We start from the raw sequence: 16,219 nt of genomic DNA, 5'->3' as shown, positions 1-16,219 counted from the left end.
CCCCACTTAGGTATGCACTCACCTTTTCTGACCATTAGTGAATATATGGGTCAAAATGCGTCCTATCTGGTATGGGATTCCACCACTCCTCCACAAAACTGATGAGGCCCCAACAAACAGGTATTTACTTTTAGACCCCTTTCACACTGAGGCGTTTAAAGGCGCTACAGCGATAAAAATAGCTCCTATATAGCGCCGCTCCTGTCTCTCCAGTGTGAAAGCCCGAGTGCTTTCACACTGGAGCGGTGCACTTGCAGGATGTTAAAAAAACTCCTGCAAGCAGCATCTTTGGAGCGGTGAAGGAGCGTATGCACCGCTCCTTTACCGCTCCTGCCCATTGAAATCAATGGGGCAACGTGGCTATTCCGCCGGGTGGTTTTAAACCTTTCTCGGCCGCTAGTGGGGGGTTAAAGCTCCCCGCTAGTGGCCGAATAGCACCGCAAATGTGACGGTAAAGCGCCGCTAAAAATAGCGGCACTTTACTGCTGTTGCACCCACCGCATCAGTGTTAAATGGGCCCTAATAAAACTCAACTAGGGGATAGAAAAGCTGTAAATTATATACCATATCACAACACCATAATTAAAGTGAATCAGGATCAAAAACTGAAATAAAATACACTCACATGGTCCGGCTCCTATAAGCACCCAGTGTATCCAGCGAGAATCTGCAAATACTCTGACTGACGCTGTTCTATGTAGTGTAGTGCATATATTCACTAAGGGTCAAAAGGTGAGTGCATACCTAACCTGGGATCAGGGCACGTGGACTTGGACTATGCTAGCACATTTAGAGCAGCTGCTGGGGTTTAATTAAGCAATTAAGCATCCAAGGCACTGGCAATATTACAGTTTATTAAAGCGGAGTTCCACCCAAAAGTGGAACTTCCGCTTTAAGCACTCTTCGCCCCCTTACATGCCACATGGGGGGGGAGTGGGTACTTAGTTTTGAAGGGGACTTCCTGTCCCACTTCCTGGTTCCTGCTACAGACCACCTAGGAGAGTCCTCCTCTCCCCCTAGGTGGCCCCCTCCCTCTCGGCAATCTTCTGGGACACGTGACAGGTCTAAGAAGATTGCCTGCCCGCTGGGAGAGCGTATCGCGACTCGCGCATGCGCAATGTGCGTCCGGCCGTGAAGCCGCAAGCTGTCACGGCCGGGTGCCCACAGTATCAATGGAGGCTCCGAGGAGAGGAGGGGGAGAGGAGCGAGGCTCCGTGTGGCCACATCGCTGGACCTTGGAACAGGTAAGTGTCTGTTTATTAAAAGTCAGCAGCTACACTTTTTATAGCTGCTGACTTTTAATAAAAAAAAAAAAAAAAAAGCCTGGAACTCCGCTTTAAGTACAGGGATTAGCATTGCTGGCCTACAGAAGAAAATGCTAGTTGCCTGGCTGTGTCTGCTTTAAGTGCTTTTACGTCATAAAGCCTGAACATGTACGCAGTAAATGAGTGTCAGTTTCATAATTCCGTATCTGTATATTTGTTCAGGGTCAAAATGTAACAAAGCATTGAAGCCAAAGCTTCAGCATGACAGTCAGTAATCTAGCATTATCAAAAGGAGAGTTCAACAATGGCAGCCTCCATGATTCATACATGGCAGAGCCCCTTTAAGTGTGGTAGGCAGATTAATAAAAGCTGAGTTTTCAGTTCTGTTTACGAACCTACAGTAATGTGGATACGTTTTAGGCACTTGTAAAAAAAAGAAAAAAGATGTAAATTGAGAATGCTTTAAAAAAATTATGAAATTAATAATATTTTTCTCAGTTGAGGATCTACAGTACAAAACTCTAAATTGAATCAATATTTCATGTGTCCATCCTTTGCCTTTAACTCCACAGTTCTAGCTACATATGAAAATTCTACACACATTGGATAAGGCTGTGCAGACTAGAGTGAGAGCAATAATTCTAGTGCCATCATTCATTATTTACTCTAAACAATAATCTGTAAAGGCTTTTAAAATATTGCCTATGGACAATATTGGGTACCCAAGTTTACACTGTTTCATTTCAATACATTTTTATTGGGTTTTTAACCACTTCCTGCCTGGCCTATAGCAGAATGACAGCCGGGAAGTGGTTCAGTTATCCTGACTGGCTGTCATATGACGTCCAGCAGGATAAGCCGTAATTGCGGGCCCGCGGGGGGGGGGGCGCACAGTGCGGCGATCGGTGGTGTGGCATATCACTCTGACACACCACATCTCCGATTGTGGTAAAGAGCCTCTGACAGAGGCTCTTTAAAACGTGATCACCTGTGACCAATCATAGCTGATCACAGCATGAAGCAGGAAGTGTCGTAATCAGCTTTCCTCAGTTCCTGCTGACAGGGAGAGCCGATCAGCGGCTCTCCTGTGAGAGTGGGGGATGCGCACTGATAATCAGCACATTGATTATCAGCACAGCCCCATCAGAGGTGCCCATCAGTAATGCCTGGCAGTGCCCTTTATAGATGCCATTCAGGGCCCATCAGTAATACCTGTCAGTACCTCCTCATCAGTGCTGCCTATCAGTGCCATCTATTAGTGTCCATCAGTGCCGCCCATCAGTGCCGCCTATCAGTGCCCATCAGTGCCGCCTATCAGTGCCACCCATTAGTGTCCACCAGTGCCACCTATCAGTGCTCATCAGTGCCACCTATCAGTGCCCATCAGTGCTGCATATCAGTGTAGCCTATCGGTTCCCATCAGTGCTGCATATCAGTGCCGCCTATCAGTGCCCATCAATTCTACATATTAGTACCTCCTCATCAGTGTCACCTTATCAGTGAAATCTCATCAGTGCTCATTAGTGCAGCCTCATCAGTGCCCATCAGTGAAGGAGAAAACAATATTTTATAACAGGAACAAAGAAAAACTTTTTTTTTTTAATTTTCATGGTTTTTTTTAGGTTGTTTAGCAAAAAAAAAAAACCCCAGTGGTGATCAAATAACACCAAAAGATAACTCTATTTGTGGGAAGAAAATTATAAAAAATGTGTTTGGGTACAGTGTTGCATGACCGCGCAATTGTCATTCAAAGTGTGACAGTGCTGAAAGCTGAAAAGGGGGGAAGTACCCTGTATTGAAGTGGTTAAACAAGTGTCCAAACAAGGGATTGCACAGTAGTATGATTGATACATACAGGCCACTAAGTAACAAAAATCAACAACATAATGGTTAACAAACTTGTTCCATCCAGTCAACGAAAAGGAAAAAGATGAAGGTTGAAGGTTTATATCAAACAGGGCAAAGTGGGTAAGTTAAACAGAAGTTCCTCTAGTATACTGTTGATACCATTCAGTCCAGGAGGACCATTCTGTACTCTCGCATAAGTAGGTCTCTCTATCCCTAGCGAGTAAAAGTTAATGGGTGTAATGGGTTTGGGTCAAATTAAAGCGGAGTTGCACACAAAAATGGAACTTCCGCTTTTCGGAACCCTCCCCCCCTCCGGTGTCACATTTGGCACCTTTCAGGGGGGAGGGGGGTGCAGATACCTGTCTAAGGCAGGTATTTGCATCCACTTCCGGCATAGACTCCCACGGGAGTCTATGCCTCTTCCTGTCCCTCCGCGCTGTCTCCTGGGAAACACACAGGTCCCAGGAGATAGCGGGGAGCAGTTACGATGTGCAGCGCGACTCACGCATGCGCATTAGGGAACCGGGAAGTGAAGCCGCAACGCTTCACTTCCTCATTCCCTCACCTAGGATGGCGGCGGCAGCTGCCGAGAACCGAGCAGGTTTTCGTCGTCGGCTGCCGACATCGCTGGACCCTGGGACAGGTAAGTGGCCATGTATTAAAAGTCAGCAGCTGCAGTATTTGTAGCTGCTGGGCTTTTAATATTTTTTTTTTTTTTAGGTTGATGTAGGTGGACCCCCGCTTTAACTACATCAAGCACCTTTGGAGGTGCAGGTAATTTCCAAAGCTTCGTCACTGAAAGCCTGGCTGATAAGAGCAGGCGAGTCACCACTTTTCGTGATTGTAGTTTGTATTTGATCAATGTTTAAATTAGGTATGGGTATTGCAGGAGAAGTTTACACCATTTTAAGGGTGCACACAATTTTAAGGCTTGACATGCTTGGAATCTATTTACTCAACCCAACCACATCTTTTATACTCGACCAAAGAAAAAAATAGACTTATATTGTGTTTGTGTGTACTAAAATAACTTTAGTGTATTTATATTTGCTCCTACAGCACACTCCTACGGGGTACTCTACAGAAGCATTGAAGCCCAGATGTTGATTATTTCAGGTCTTTGGCTTAGTGCTTGATGCTGGTTGACACAAACAGGCGATCTTTAGATAATGATTTCCTTTTCTAATCTTATGGATAAATTGTAAATGCTACACTGTAGCATGGGCTACACACACTCCAACCTGATACACACTGTATCATGCAACCCAGTACACACTGCACCATGCGGCCCAACACACTGCAGTAGGCACCACAATATACTGTACATTACTCAATTTAATGCACACTGCACAAACACTTCAGGTTACACAACTCAATTCACACCATGCCACCCAATACACTTCACACACTGCAACTTAATACACACTGTACCATGCACCCCCATTATATCCTAGGCACCCCAATATGCACTGCTCCATATAGATCAATGCTAGCAGCATGAAGAACCTCAACAGACAGACAGAATCTGCCCACATCCTCCACATCACTTCCCTCCCCACATCACTTGATTTGTCTGCATTCACAGGAAGTGTTGTTCAGCTCTGGCACCTGTTGTCACTCTACAGAGTTATAGGGCAAAAGGGGCCTTTCTCCCACATGCATTGATGCCAGGGAGTGAGGCAGTTTTCCATTATTCCTGATCCTCATCACGCAGCTATGGCTATCACAGAGATATTTAGCAGAGGGAATGGGGATGTGATCATGCACACACAAGTATAGTAAAATAACATTTTCATTCTGCATTATTATCTGACCTTGACTAAATGCTTCTTCTTCTGCAAAATATTCTTTGGCATTTCAGAAAATCCGTTCCCGATGCTCAGATGAATGTAAACCAGGACAAATGAAAAAAACATCAGCAAGTCAACACACTTGTTGTTATGAATGTGTTGCCTGTCCTGAAAACCACTATACCAATACTGCAGGTATGGGGAGAGGAAATGTCAGTTAATTGTTCATTGGTATCAAGGACATCATACATTCTAGTAGGAGTACAACTGTGGGAGTCTGTATTGAAGAAAAATCTGAGTGTTTTGTTATATCATAGACTTAATAATAGCATGCAATGCCAAGCTGCAGTTTCTAAAGCTAGCAAGATACTTCCTTGTATTAAAACGGGCATAGACTCCAGAGAGAGAGATATACTTTTTGTCCCTGTACAAATATATTGTTGTCCCTGTGCATATTCCTCATCTGGAATATGCAGTTCAGTCTTTGGTACCAGTTCACAGAAAGGACATTAGGGAAATAGATAGAGTTCAGAGAAGGGCAATCAAACTGATAAAAGGCATAAAAGAGCTCAGCCATGAGGAATGTATTAACTCTTAAAGAGGTTGTATATCCTCCTGTATACGTTGTACCTATAGGTAAGCCTAGAATAAGGCTTACCTATAGGTACTGTAAATATCTCCTAAACCTGCGCTGTTTAGGAGATATTTACTGTATACAGGCAGTCCCTGAGTTACGAACACAATAAGGACTGTAGGTTTGTTCGTAAGTCGAAGTTGTTCGTAAGTCGCAACACTGCATTTGTAAGTGTAACTTCCGGTCGGAACACTGCATTTGTAAGTGTAACTTCCGGTCGGAACACTGCATTTGTAAGTGTAACTTCCGGTTGGAACACTGCATTTGTAAGTGTAACTTCAGGTCGGAGCACTGCATTTGTAAGTGTAACTTCCGGTCGCAACACTGCATTTGTAAGTGCAACTTCCGGTCGGAACACTGCATTTGTAAGTGTAACTTCTGGTCGGAACACTGCATTTGTAAGTGTAACTTCCGGTTGGAACAGTGCATTCGTAAGTGTTCGCAAGTGTAACTGCCGCCTGTGCATGGATGTGGGATGTTCCGGGCGCTTGTTATGTTATCTGGGGCGTTGTACAAGTGGCCGGCATTCGAGGCCGTTCGTAAGTAGGAGTCGTTCGTAACTCGGGTGTTCCTAACTCGGGGACTTCCTGTACTGCGCGGATGATTTCATGGGCGCATACGCTCTGAAGGAACGGCTGCCCGTGAGTTTCTTCAGGAGCGTGTGCCGTGACCGGCGGTGATGTCATGCGGCTCTGGCCAGTCATAGAGCTGGAGTCTGCGGTTCGGGAAGGAAGACAGGCGAAGATGGATGTGGCCTGCAGCGGGGACGATGCGGGCTTCCTTTTGCAGGTAACTGTCACATAATGTGCTAGTATGTGAGGCATACTAGCACATTATCCCTTTACTTTGCAAAAAAAAAATTCACAGTTTACTTCCTCTTTAATATGGGTTAATATTAAAGGGTCACACTGGAGCGGTGCACTTGCAGGACATTAAAAAAAATTCCTGCAAGCAGCATCTTTGGAGCGGTGAAGGAGCGGTGTATACACCGCTCCTTCACTGCTCCTGTCCATTGAAATCAATGGGGCAGCGTGTCTATACTGCCGGCATAGTGCTGCTGCAGCAAGGGTTAAAGCAGAACTCCGTGAAAATACTAGACAACAAAATGAGGACGCTGGTATGAGATGGGTATGACAAGTAGTGTCTCAGTCCCAAAAATTTGAGAATACCAGCACAGATTCTCCAGGCTGATACTGGATATGGCGGATATCAATACAGACCATATAGGTATAGGTTCTATGCAAAAGTTTCAGCAATTGAACTGTATAGTATTTAGAATGTACTTCTATCTTTGCTATACATGTATGACTTGCTGTTTTTAAATGAATGTAAATACATTTTTGTATTTTTTACCTGTGTTTGAGGTATGACTCCAAAGGTCCCGTGGGCTTTAAAGTGGATGTAAACCCGAAATTTTTTTTTTTTTTTTATGTCATAATGTAGAGCAGGGATATGCAATTAGCGGACCTCCAGCTGTTGCAAAACTACAAGTCCCATCATGCCTCTGACTCTGGATGTCAAGCTTGTGGCTGTCAGAGTCTTGCTATTCCTCATGGGACTTGTAGTTCTGCAACAGCTGGAGGTCCGCTAATTGCATATCCCTGATGTAGAGTATACAATTTCCTATCATTTAAGCCCAGTCTTGCCACAAAGAGTTAATCCAGCTCTGAGCAATCCTCTTTTATTGTTCAGTGAGAAAATACTTGACAAACAGAGAAAAATCAATCCTCCCCCTTGCTGTGAGTGACAGGTGATTTACATATCTCGTGCACTAGCCTAAGACATGCATTTTTTAATTCCCACCCCCACTCCTTTCTTCAGCAGCTCTGCAAGGATTGGCTGTTCCACACCTCAGCATGATTTGGCATGCTGAAGTCATGTGGTTACTTTCCTGTCTTTTCACTGGATGTTAGAGATCATAGCAGAAGTTCAGTGTAAGGAATACACAGGAGAAAATGCATATTGACAAGGGGAGTGTAGAGGTGGGCGGGGAGTCTACTGACATCACGACTCCACCCACCGAGCTCCAGACAACAGACCCACCCACAGAATATGCAGTTTTTCGGCTCTCATAACAGACAGAGGGGAGACATTTGACAGGTAAAGATACATGCAGGAGGCATGTATATCAATATAGATAACCCCTATAGCAGTAGTTTAGAAAGCAGGACATTGGGTTTACAATCACTTTAAATAACTTGTTCAATTAGTGAAAATACTACTCTTGCATTGGCCTTCCACACTGCAAAGGTTAAATGCTTATTTAGTCAAGGGGTATAGGAATAAGTAGCTATACTTACCTTATTTCTCACTTCCGCAAACTTCCTTCATGCTGTAAATTTCTCTTCACCAATCCTGCAGTCAGAAATATTCTAATGTCAAGCCCCGCAGGGGTTGCAGATGACTGGTTTCCCTACTCATGCACAGCCAGACGACAGCATTTTTCCACTTCCATCCGGACACACAGAACAAACTTTGAGCTTGGTTTTTGTTGTTTACTAGGGGTAGTAACTTAGATGGGGAATAGGAATTAGGGGATGCCCAACTTGATTGCTTGAATTGCAACAATAACAGGGACAACTTCCTCCCTATATACACATTTCAGAACTGTCCTCCTGAATATTGACAGTCTCTGAAAATCAAAGGTGCAAAAAAAACACCTTATCCACTTGCCAACCAGCCGCCGCACTTATACTGCGGCAGAATGGCAAGGCTGGGTGAAACGACGTTATGTAATGTCGCTTCGCCCTGTGGCCACTAGGGGAGCGCACACGCTGCCGGAGATGTGTGCGCCCCCTGCTCGCCCCCTGAGCTGATGCAAGTGCCCTGCGGTCACGATCACCACCGGGCTCCCGCAGTTGCCGCTGACACACGGAGAACCGGGATCCGTGTGTGTAAACACACAGTTTCCAGTTCTCTGAGGGGAGAACAGACAGATCGTCTGTTCATATGGAGTATGAGGCCGGGTTCCTTTCAAACCGCACTGCTGCCAGGATTCTCCCAAGCCAGTCTGAGCTCCAGCCTGAGACAGAGCCCCCCCCCTCCAGACCAGGGGCTTCCCTTCAAGGCCACTGACAGTATCCTCAGCACTCTATCTCCTACCCAACTTCCCTGCTGGTATCACTCATCCTTATTTAAGGGCTCACCCAGCCACCCTGCCAGGCCCACTGCCTGGGGATTGGCCAAGTTCCCATTAGTATGCAGATCAACCCTCCTGGCTTCCGCCCACTAACTTCTAGAAATTTCTCCAAACTTCTAGAACCAGGGGGAAGCACCAGAGACCTGCCTGTATGAATCATCCAGTCTGACCTCCAGTAAACCCTTGACCCAATTTAGACTCACAAGTTAACTATGAGTCTGAACATAGATTTGCCTTAACTGACACTAGAGGGTGCTACATACAAAGCAGGACCAGCAATCCTTTATTGTATGTGAGGATGGCAAGGGTTCAGCCACATCCTGGAGTGTCAGAGAACCTCAACTGCCAGAGGATTGAGGAATAAGGTTAGTATAGCTCCCTTTTCTTCTACCTCAAGACAAAACATTTATTTATTGCAGTTCAAGGTGGGTAGGTTGAAGGGAGTACTAAAATCAGAACACTTGATCAAATTAACTGTAATCTACAGTATGTTTCACATGATACCTTGTACCCAAATGCATCTTATTTTCAAGAAGGACTGCAACCTCTCGTCCTATGATCCTGTAATGTGCAACTTGCCATTTATGGTCCAGGGAGAGTTGGCATGGATGCAATGAGCTCAAACATAGAACAGTACTTGCAAACATTTAGCCTGAACTGTTAGAGACCCAGGCATTTGACTAGCAAGAAAGTCAAGTATAGAACAAGAATGCTAGGATGAGCCTTAAAGTAAGACTACATTCACATGGCTGCTTGGGCACAGATAGCTTGCTGCGTTCAGAGGTGCCTTTGGATGCAGCAAAACTTTGTGCTATGGCCACATACATACTGGCTGATTAGCACAGCCAGGTTTTTTTTTTTTTTTTGCAAGGTCAGAAACGCTGACCCTGAACTTACATTGGGTCAGTCAGAGGCTCTATTTACAAGTAACTGCTGATCTTGTTCGCACACAGTGTGTGCAGGCAGCATTTAGTACTGTTGGCAAGAATCTACAATTTCTTGATGGCAGCTACCCTTGGCCACCCCATGCGCCTGTGTAAATATAGCCTATCTCAGTACCAAGATTGTATCTATGGGCTTGAAAAAAAACATTTTAAGAAACAGAGCACTGCATGATTCGTTTTCGCCAGTTTAGCTTAAACTGCTAAGGGTTTTTAAAAATGCCAATCGGCATTTTTAATCAAATGCTTTTAGGCTTTCTGTTTCATTTTCACTTATGTGTTTTTTATTTTTTTCAGATATGGTTTATTGTCTTAAATGCAACAATAAGACTCACTGGTCTCCAGTGAACAGCTCTGTCTGCTACTTGAAAAAGATTGAATTTCTGCGCTGGGATGATGGCTTTGCAATTGTTCTCCTCGTCATTTCTTTTATTGGTATTTTTATTATTGTTGCTATAGCGCTGCTATTCACAAAAAAATTTGATACGCCTGTTGTCAAGGCATCTGGAGGCTTCCTTTGCTACATCATCCTCCTCTCTATTCTTTTCAGTTTTGTCAGTGCAATCTTCTTCATCGGGAAACCAGAAGACATCAAGTGCAAAATGAGGCAGACTATGTTTGGCATTAGCTTCACAGTTGCAGTGGCATGCATTTTGTTAAAGTCAATAAAAATATTGCTGGCATTCACCTTTGAACCCAAACTGCAAAGTATTCTAAAGTGCCTCTACAAACCATTTACCCTAGTGTTTGTGTGCACCGGGATTCAGGTCATCATTTGCACTACTTGGCTGGTATTCTGGTCTCCATATACCAAGGAGAATTTCTCGCTTCCAAAGACCATCATACTGGAGTGTGATGAAGGCTCTACTGTGGCATTTAGCATCATGTTAGGATATATTGCTCTCCAGGCATTTATTTGTTTTATTTTTGCATTTCGGGGTAGGAAACTACCTGAAAATTATAATGAAGCCAAATTTATCACATTTGGAATGTTAATATACTTTATAGCTTGGATCACCTTTATTCCAATATATGCTACAACATTTGGTATATATTTACCAGCTGTTGAAATGATAGTTATATTAATATCAAATTATGGCATTCTGTCTTGTACATTTCTACCCAAATGCTACATTATCTTGTATAAACAAGACACAAATACCAAATCTGCTTTCCTTAAAATGATCTATAAATATTCATCCAAAAGTGCCAGCAGCTTAACTATTGGTCATGTATCCTCAAGTTCATTGCCCTTACCCGAGAGCAATATCACTGTGCCCAGTGTGTCAGGTAGACCTTCTGTAAGTTCTGTAAGTAATAGTTTTTCATTCCACGAGAGACTTGTAGCTGCAGATATAGCTTCGACAAAGGCCAGATGTCTCCAAAGGAAAAGACTATCAAGCATTTGATGATGGCATTGTCCAAAACTTGTGATTGTATGGACAAAAAAACATGCACCTGCACTTGTATATGTATCAAATACTCGAGTGGTGGTTTTAAATAATCATGCAGCTGCCCCATTCATCTCCACTGGGCTAAGACATTACTTGTGTTTGAAGATTCCCGTGGACAAAACAGTGGACCAAAAACTATGTGTTAAAATACAATTGTTTCTAAAGTGAATAAATTGTCTGTTAAGGTCATGCAGCAATGCTAGGTTTCACCATTAGGTGGAACTATATTTTAATTGCAGATTTATATCTTGGCAAAATAGGAACCTAGGTTGAGTGGGAACTGCTCCATGTTACAACATGAAGTGGATCTGGATCCCTTCTAAACAGGAAAATCACTTAAATCTATGTTTGCCTGTATAGAGTTACTTGTGGTAAATCAACATCATATACTTAGCTTGATGTCAAACATTTTAAGATTACATGAGTAAATATGTGTTAGGGGTAATGTTAATGTAAATACTATCCTAAAGTAATATTTATGCTTTTGATAAAATTAGTTCTATCATGTAATATTGGACATCTGCTTTACAAAGTAAACACAGTATATGTAACAGAACCTGAAATTATTATTAGAACAGGATAGCAGCCTTGGTTTGTGTATTAACTACTATTTTCTGAGTATATTTGTCAGCTGTAAATAATAGAGTATCTAAAGAAACTTTATAGGTCCTTACCTAGTTCTTTGCTTCTAAGTTGGTCATAAAAAAATGAAATGTTTCTGCTTATAAACAATGAAAAAGTACAACATATATACAGTATGTCGGGCAGCAGCTAAGGTTGGAAGTACAGGATCAGGCTCTTTTTGAAGACATTTAATAGTACACTAGTATTGTATTTTTGGTACAAATTAAGCAGTACTTATTTTCTTTTTTTTTTTTTCTACAAAGATATTTATTTACGATACAAATCTGTATTTACAAATACATATTTTATTGTATTCCCAACATTAACCAGTTGCCACCTCTGATAAAAGGTGAGGTACTGTCGAGTAGATAGATACCAAATAAGTCAAGCCTTAAAACTATGTGCTCCCACAAAATAGCAAAAAAAAAAATGCCTGCCTTTACTGCTCATCAGTAAAACATAAATGGGGGCCTAGAATTATAGCACTCACACCACATTCCTGGTGATATGCATGTGTGGTTCAAACACTGTTTGCATACACATGCACACCCTATGCACACGCCTGCATTTGTGGATGTGCGCAGGGCATTTTTTAAATCGTATTACAATTTACATTTTTTTAAGCTTTTTTTAATTTTTAAAATTTTTAACATTTAACTTTATTGCTATGATAAGGGGGCTAACAAGTCCTATGTGGGCACTGAGCAGGTGGCAGGTACTTTTTACTGAGTGAGACATTGGGGGTCAATTTACCTCCAAATGTCTCCCCTGCCCTCCACTGCAGCTAATTAAGCACAGGTTGTGGTTGGCTAGCTGCTTCATTGGCCACAGCAACAAGTAAATGACAGCTCTGAAGCAGAGGAGAATGGGGGATGGTAAAATGAGGAATTGCCCCCCATTCATCATCCTGATGACATTTGTTGTGGCTCAAGGCTCCTGGGAGAATTGGAATAGCCTAGGAACCGTGGGGGGGGGGCAGTGGGGTCACACCACAAGTACTGTAAAAGTAATTGAGTGGCTATAAGTACTACGTGTATCCAGAAAGTTGATGTAGCTAAAGTATTACCTACAATTAAGAAAAAAGTTGCTAAAGTATGTTAAATGCTGTTTGTTTTTACTAAACATCCCTTTCAAATTATTAAAAACACATATATCACACTTCCCCAAGATATGTTATTTAATTGTTCAAATCAAATTATTGAAAAGATTGTCTAAGTAACTAGAAGTGCACAAAAAACTTGTTCAATGTACCATGCGTTTAAAACCATATCCATATATCTACTTTTCAATTATCAGATTTTCCGTCCAGAATGATCAAAAAAATTTGGATGAAATCAATCAGTTTTGCTTCAAATTGATTGATGACACAGTAAGTGTTTTTTCACTAACCCATAGACTCAATCATATTGTCCTATTCTGTGATGAATCGTTCAGATTGTTATGAGTTTGGCCACTATTATAGTGAACTTCCCCTATTTTGGAAATATTTCCTCTCACTTCCTGTTTTGTCTAAGGGGCAGGAAGTGAAAATAGTTCTCACCAAAGGGACACAGATGGCAAAAAAACTGACAAGGGTTTCAACCTTTCCCTAAAACAAAACCTTTATCTAAAACAAAAAAACTAACTTTTGGTTTTAAGCTGGCCATAGATGAATTAAAATTCAGCCAGTTCAGAAGGGAATGGACACATTTCGATCCATCTTTGGTCTTTCCCACTTGACAGGAGTCAATGTAATGATCAACTTCTGTCAAACGGGGCTAGTGGAAAACAGCTTGCTAATCAGTGTATTCCGACAGAGGAGTCCCACTGTCAGAATACAATGACAGAATAGGGGGGGTGCCTCCATTAACCTCACATGAGTGGATGGTTCCGTAAACCGTTTTTTTTTTTTAAAAAGCCACTGGCATTTATGGCCAACCTTAGACAAATACTTCAGGACAGGTCCAATATCTGATATATTAAATGTCCCTTTACAGGGACTACTATGCTCCTTTAATAAGAAGATGGCACATTCTAAATTGTTCTGTTTAGCCCTGTTATAGGGTGCCGATTGGGCAAGAAACAGAGTCAATCAACACTTTTAAGGCTAAGGTGAGAGGACTCTATCCAGTCAGCTGGGAGGCTGGTTAAGAGTTGTGCACTTGGGGGGGGGCATGTTGGGGATCTTTTAGTGCTCCCCCAGGCAATTATAATGCTAAAGCTGTCCATATACAAAAAGATTTCCCTTGTTCAGCCCAGTGCGCTGAATGAGAGAATTCCATAGATTTCCCTATCCACGCTTAATAGCATGGATGGCTAAAACTTCCCCTGCTCGCTATTGTATTCTGACAGCTGCTACCCAGAATACCCAATCAGCATCTGCAGCTGATTGGATGCAGTCACTTTGCGGCTGACTTTTTTCGACCCGACTCCTTCAACTTCCCAGTCAAAGCTTGTTGAGGGACACCCGTGGCTCAAATTTTGATCAATTTGCAACTGAAAAAAAAATATGGGCAAGCTTAAAAAAAAGTGTAAAAATGTCAAGGATTCTGTTACAGGGAAAAGGCACTTTTGAGTGATCCCAAGAACCCATTGCTTATAACGAGGTGTTTTTTCTACATAATGTAAGTAAAGTTCAGTTCTTTTATTAGTTTATATCGTGATCCCTATCTCAGCAGTACCATAATAAAGCACTTGTATGTGAGTAGAAGGGGACATGATTGAGTATGATGTCTGTGTACATGAATCATCCGGTAAAAGTACACCAGAGAGATCTTTGAGTATATATGGGGTAAGGATTCAGCTAACTATCAAACATAAAGAAATGTATTCTCTCCATGAGAAAGTGTATTGGGGACATGGAAAATGATGGCTGTAAAGGAAACTTAGTATGGGGCCTTCATCGAAAAGTTAAAAAGACCTTGTATGTCGTGCAATAGAGAATGGGCCACTAAGAGAATCCTGTTTGCTGGAACTTCCAAGATGCAAGTATGAGTGAAAATACTTAGGAATACTTTTTACCTGTTACATATACAGTATACATACTGTATGTATACATATACAACGTACACACAGATAAGGGAAAACTAATATCCCCTGTGCTCAGGCTATAAAACAAATAAAGAAAGCTACCAACACAATTTGTTGATAACAAACTTTAATACATGGTAAAAATGCATGTGCAGCGCTACTAAAGAAACTAAACGATTAAAGTGAAAAATCATATACAAAAATACTGGATATTCAAAATTTTTGTATATGATTTTTACTTACACTTAATTGGGAAAGGAACACAGACTGGAGGTATGTGCTAATCTTTTCAATCCAGGATTGGCGTGAAACAGCATATCAAGAGTGAGCATGTTGCATACATTTTGGTAACATTTTAAAGGGACAGTATTGTATAATTAGGAAGAGTGGGACTTTTATGATTTATTTTTATTATTGTGGTGGGATGGCACTGATGTATGCTTTTCACTAAGGTGATCATTTGTTCATTGGTTTATTGAGTATATATTACATTTACAACTCTAGTGGGTGCTGTACTTCGTTTTTCTTTGATTCATTTGTTTTAGAATTGCACATAAAGTGCTGACACAGCTCAAACTTGTTGAGATCATATATATTTTGTCTGTTTAGTGCAGGAACATATTTTTATACATTTACTGTACCACAAAACAGTATATAAAACAGACACTGAAAATATAATATACAGTACATTTCAAATTGGAGAACTGCTGCAGGTATCACATAACATGGGAAAAAAACTTCCTGTCTTGTTGAAGAAGATGAGAAAATAACATGGATAACAGTTTGTATATCCAGTAGCTTCAGTTGTTTACTTATTGTTATTTCCTGAACTTTGAAGTGTTCTAAATACATCGGCAGATAAGGCAAGTGTTAAGATTTGTTAACATCTGGAATTATGTGAACAGTGTAAAAGACTCAGCTGTAAGAATATTTAATCAGATTTTAAAATAGATATACATAAAATGTATTCATATGCTGCTGTAGAAAAACCAAACTATTATTTGTACTGACCTAGGTGCATATTTAAAGGGTAACTCCACTTTCGTGGTGAAAAAATAGCACAATAATATAGCATATACAATTGCTACACAAGGCATATTGTAATTAAATGTTATTAAAAAATTACCTTTCGTTTTCAGTCTGTGGGGCTATCATTTTCTGTAAAATGCAATGCAATATGACAACTTGGAGGTATTCTGTACACAGATGGTGTACAGAACCCCCCCCCCCCAGATATGTCATTTCCTGCTTGTGTGATTGGCTTACAGATTTTCCCAGAAGTCTGCACTAAGATACAAATCAGATTTTTGGTATCCCCTGCAACCTAAAATGTCATTTTTGGTGAGACACTCCCAAAGGGAAATCACGTCTAAAGGGATGCAGACTCTGCCACTTTCCTTATTAGAGCCCTGCAAGTGCAGCATCCGAATGATAATTATAAAATCACTCCCATAAGGATTCACTTTCCACATTGACACAGAGAAACAAACTACTATTTCTTTAGAATAACAAAAG

At 41.6% G+C, this 16,219-nt stretch overlaps 1 protein-coding gene across 1 annotated transcript in view; it reads left to right on the top strand.

The window, feature by feature from the left end:
- Window positions 1-13,467, top strand: part of GPRC6A (G protein-coupled receptor class C group 6 member A) — a 30,531-nt gene extending 17,064 nt beyond the window's left edge. The window contains exons 5-6 of the mRNA XM_073627135.1: window positions 4,975-5,098; window positions 9,915-13,467. Of these exons, the coding sequence (XP_073483236.1) occupies window positions 4,975-5,098; window positions 9,915-11,026 (1,236 nt within the window). The 3' untranslated portion in view covers window positions 11,027-13,467. The remainder of the gene's footprint in view (window positions 1-4,974; window positions 5,099-9,914) is intronic.
- The last annotated feature ends 2,752 nt before the right edge of the window (window positions 13,468-16,219 follow it).

The sequence above is a fragment of the Aquarana catesbeiana genome, linkage group LG04 (assembly GCF_042186555.1).
Source record: "Aquarana catesbeiana isolate 2022-GZ linkage group LG04, ASM4218655v1, whole genome shotgun sequence".
Taxonomy (NCBI): domain Eukaryota; kingdom Metazoa; phylum Chordata; class Amphibia; order Anura; family Ranidae; genus Aquarana; species Aquarana catesbeiana.
The sequence above is the reverse complement of the archived record's forward strand: the minus strand, read 5'-3'. Positions and strand labels throughout refer to the sequence as shown.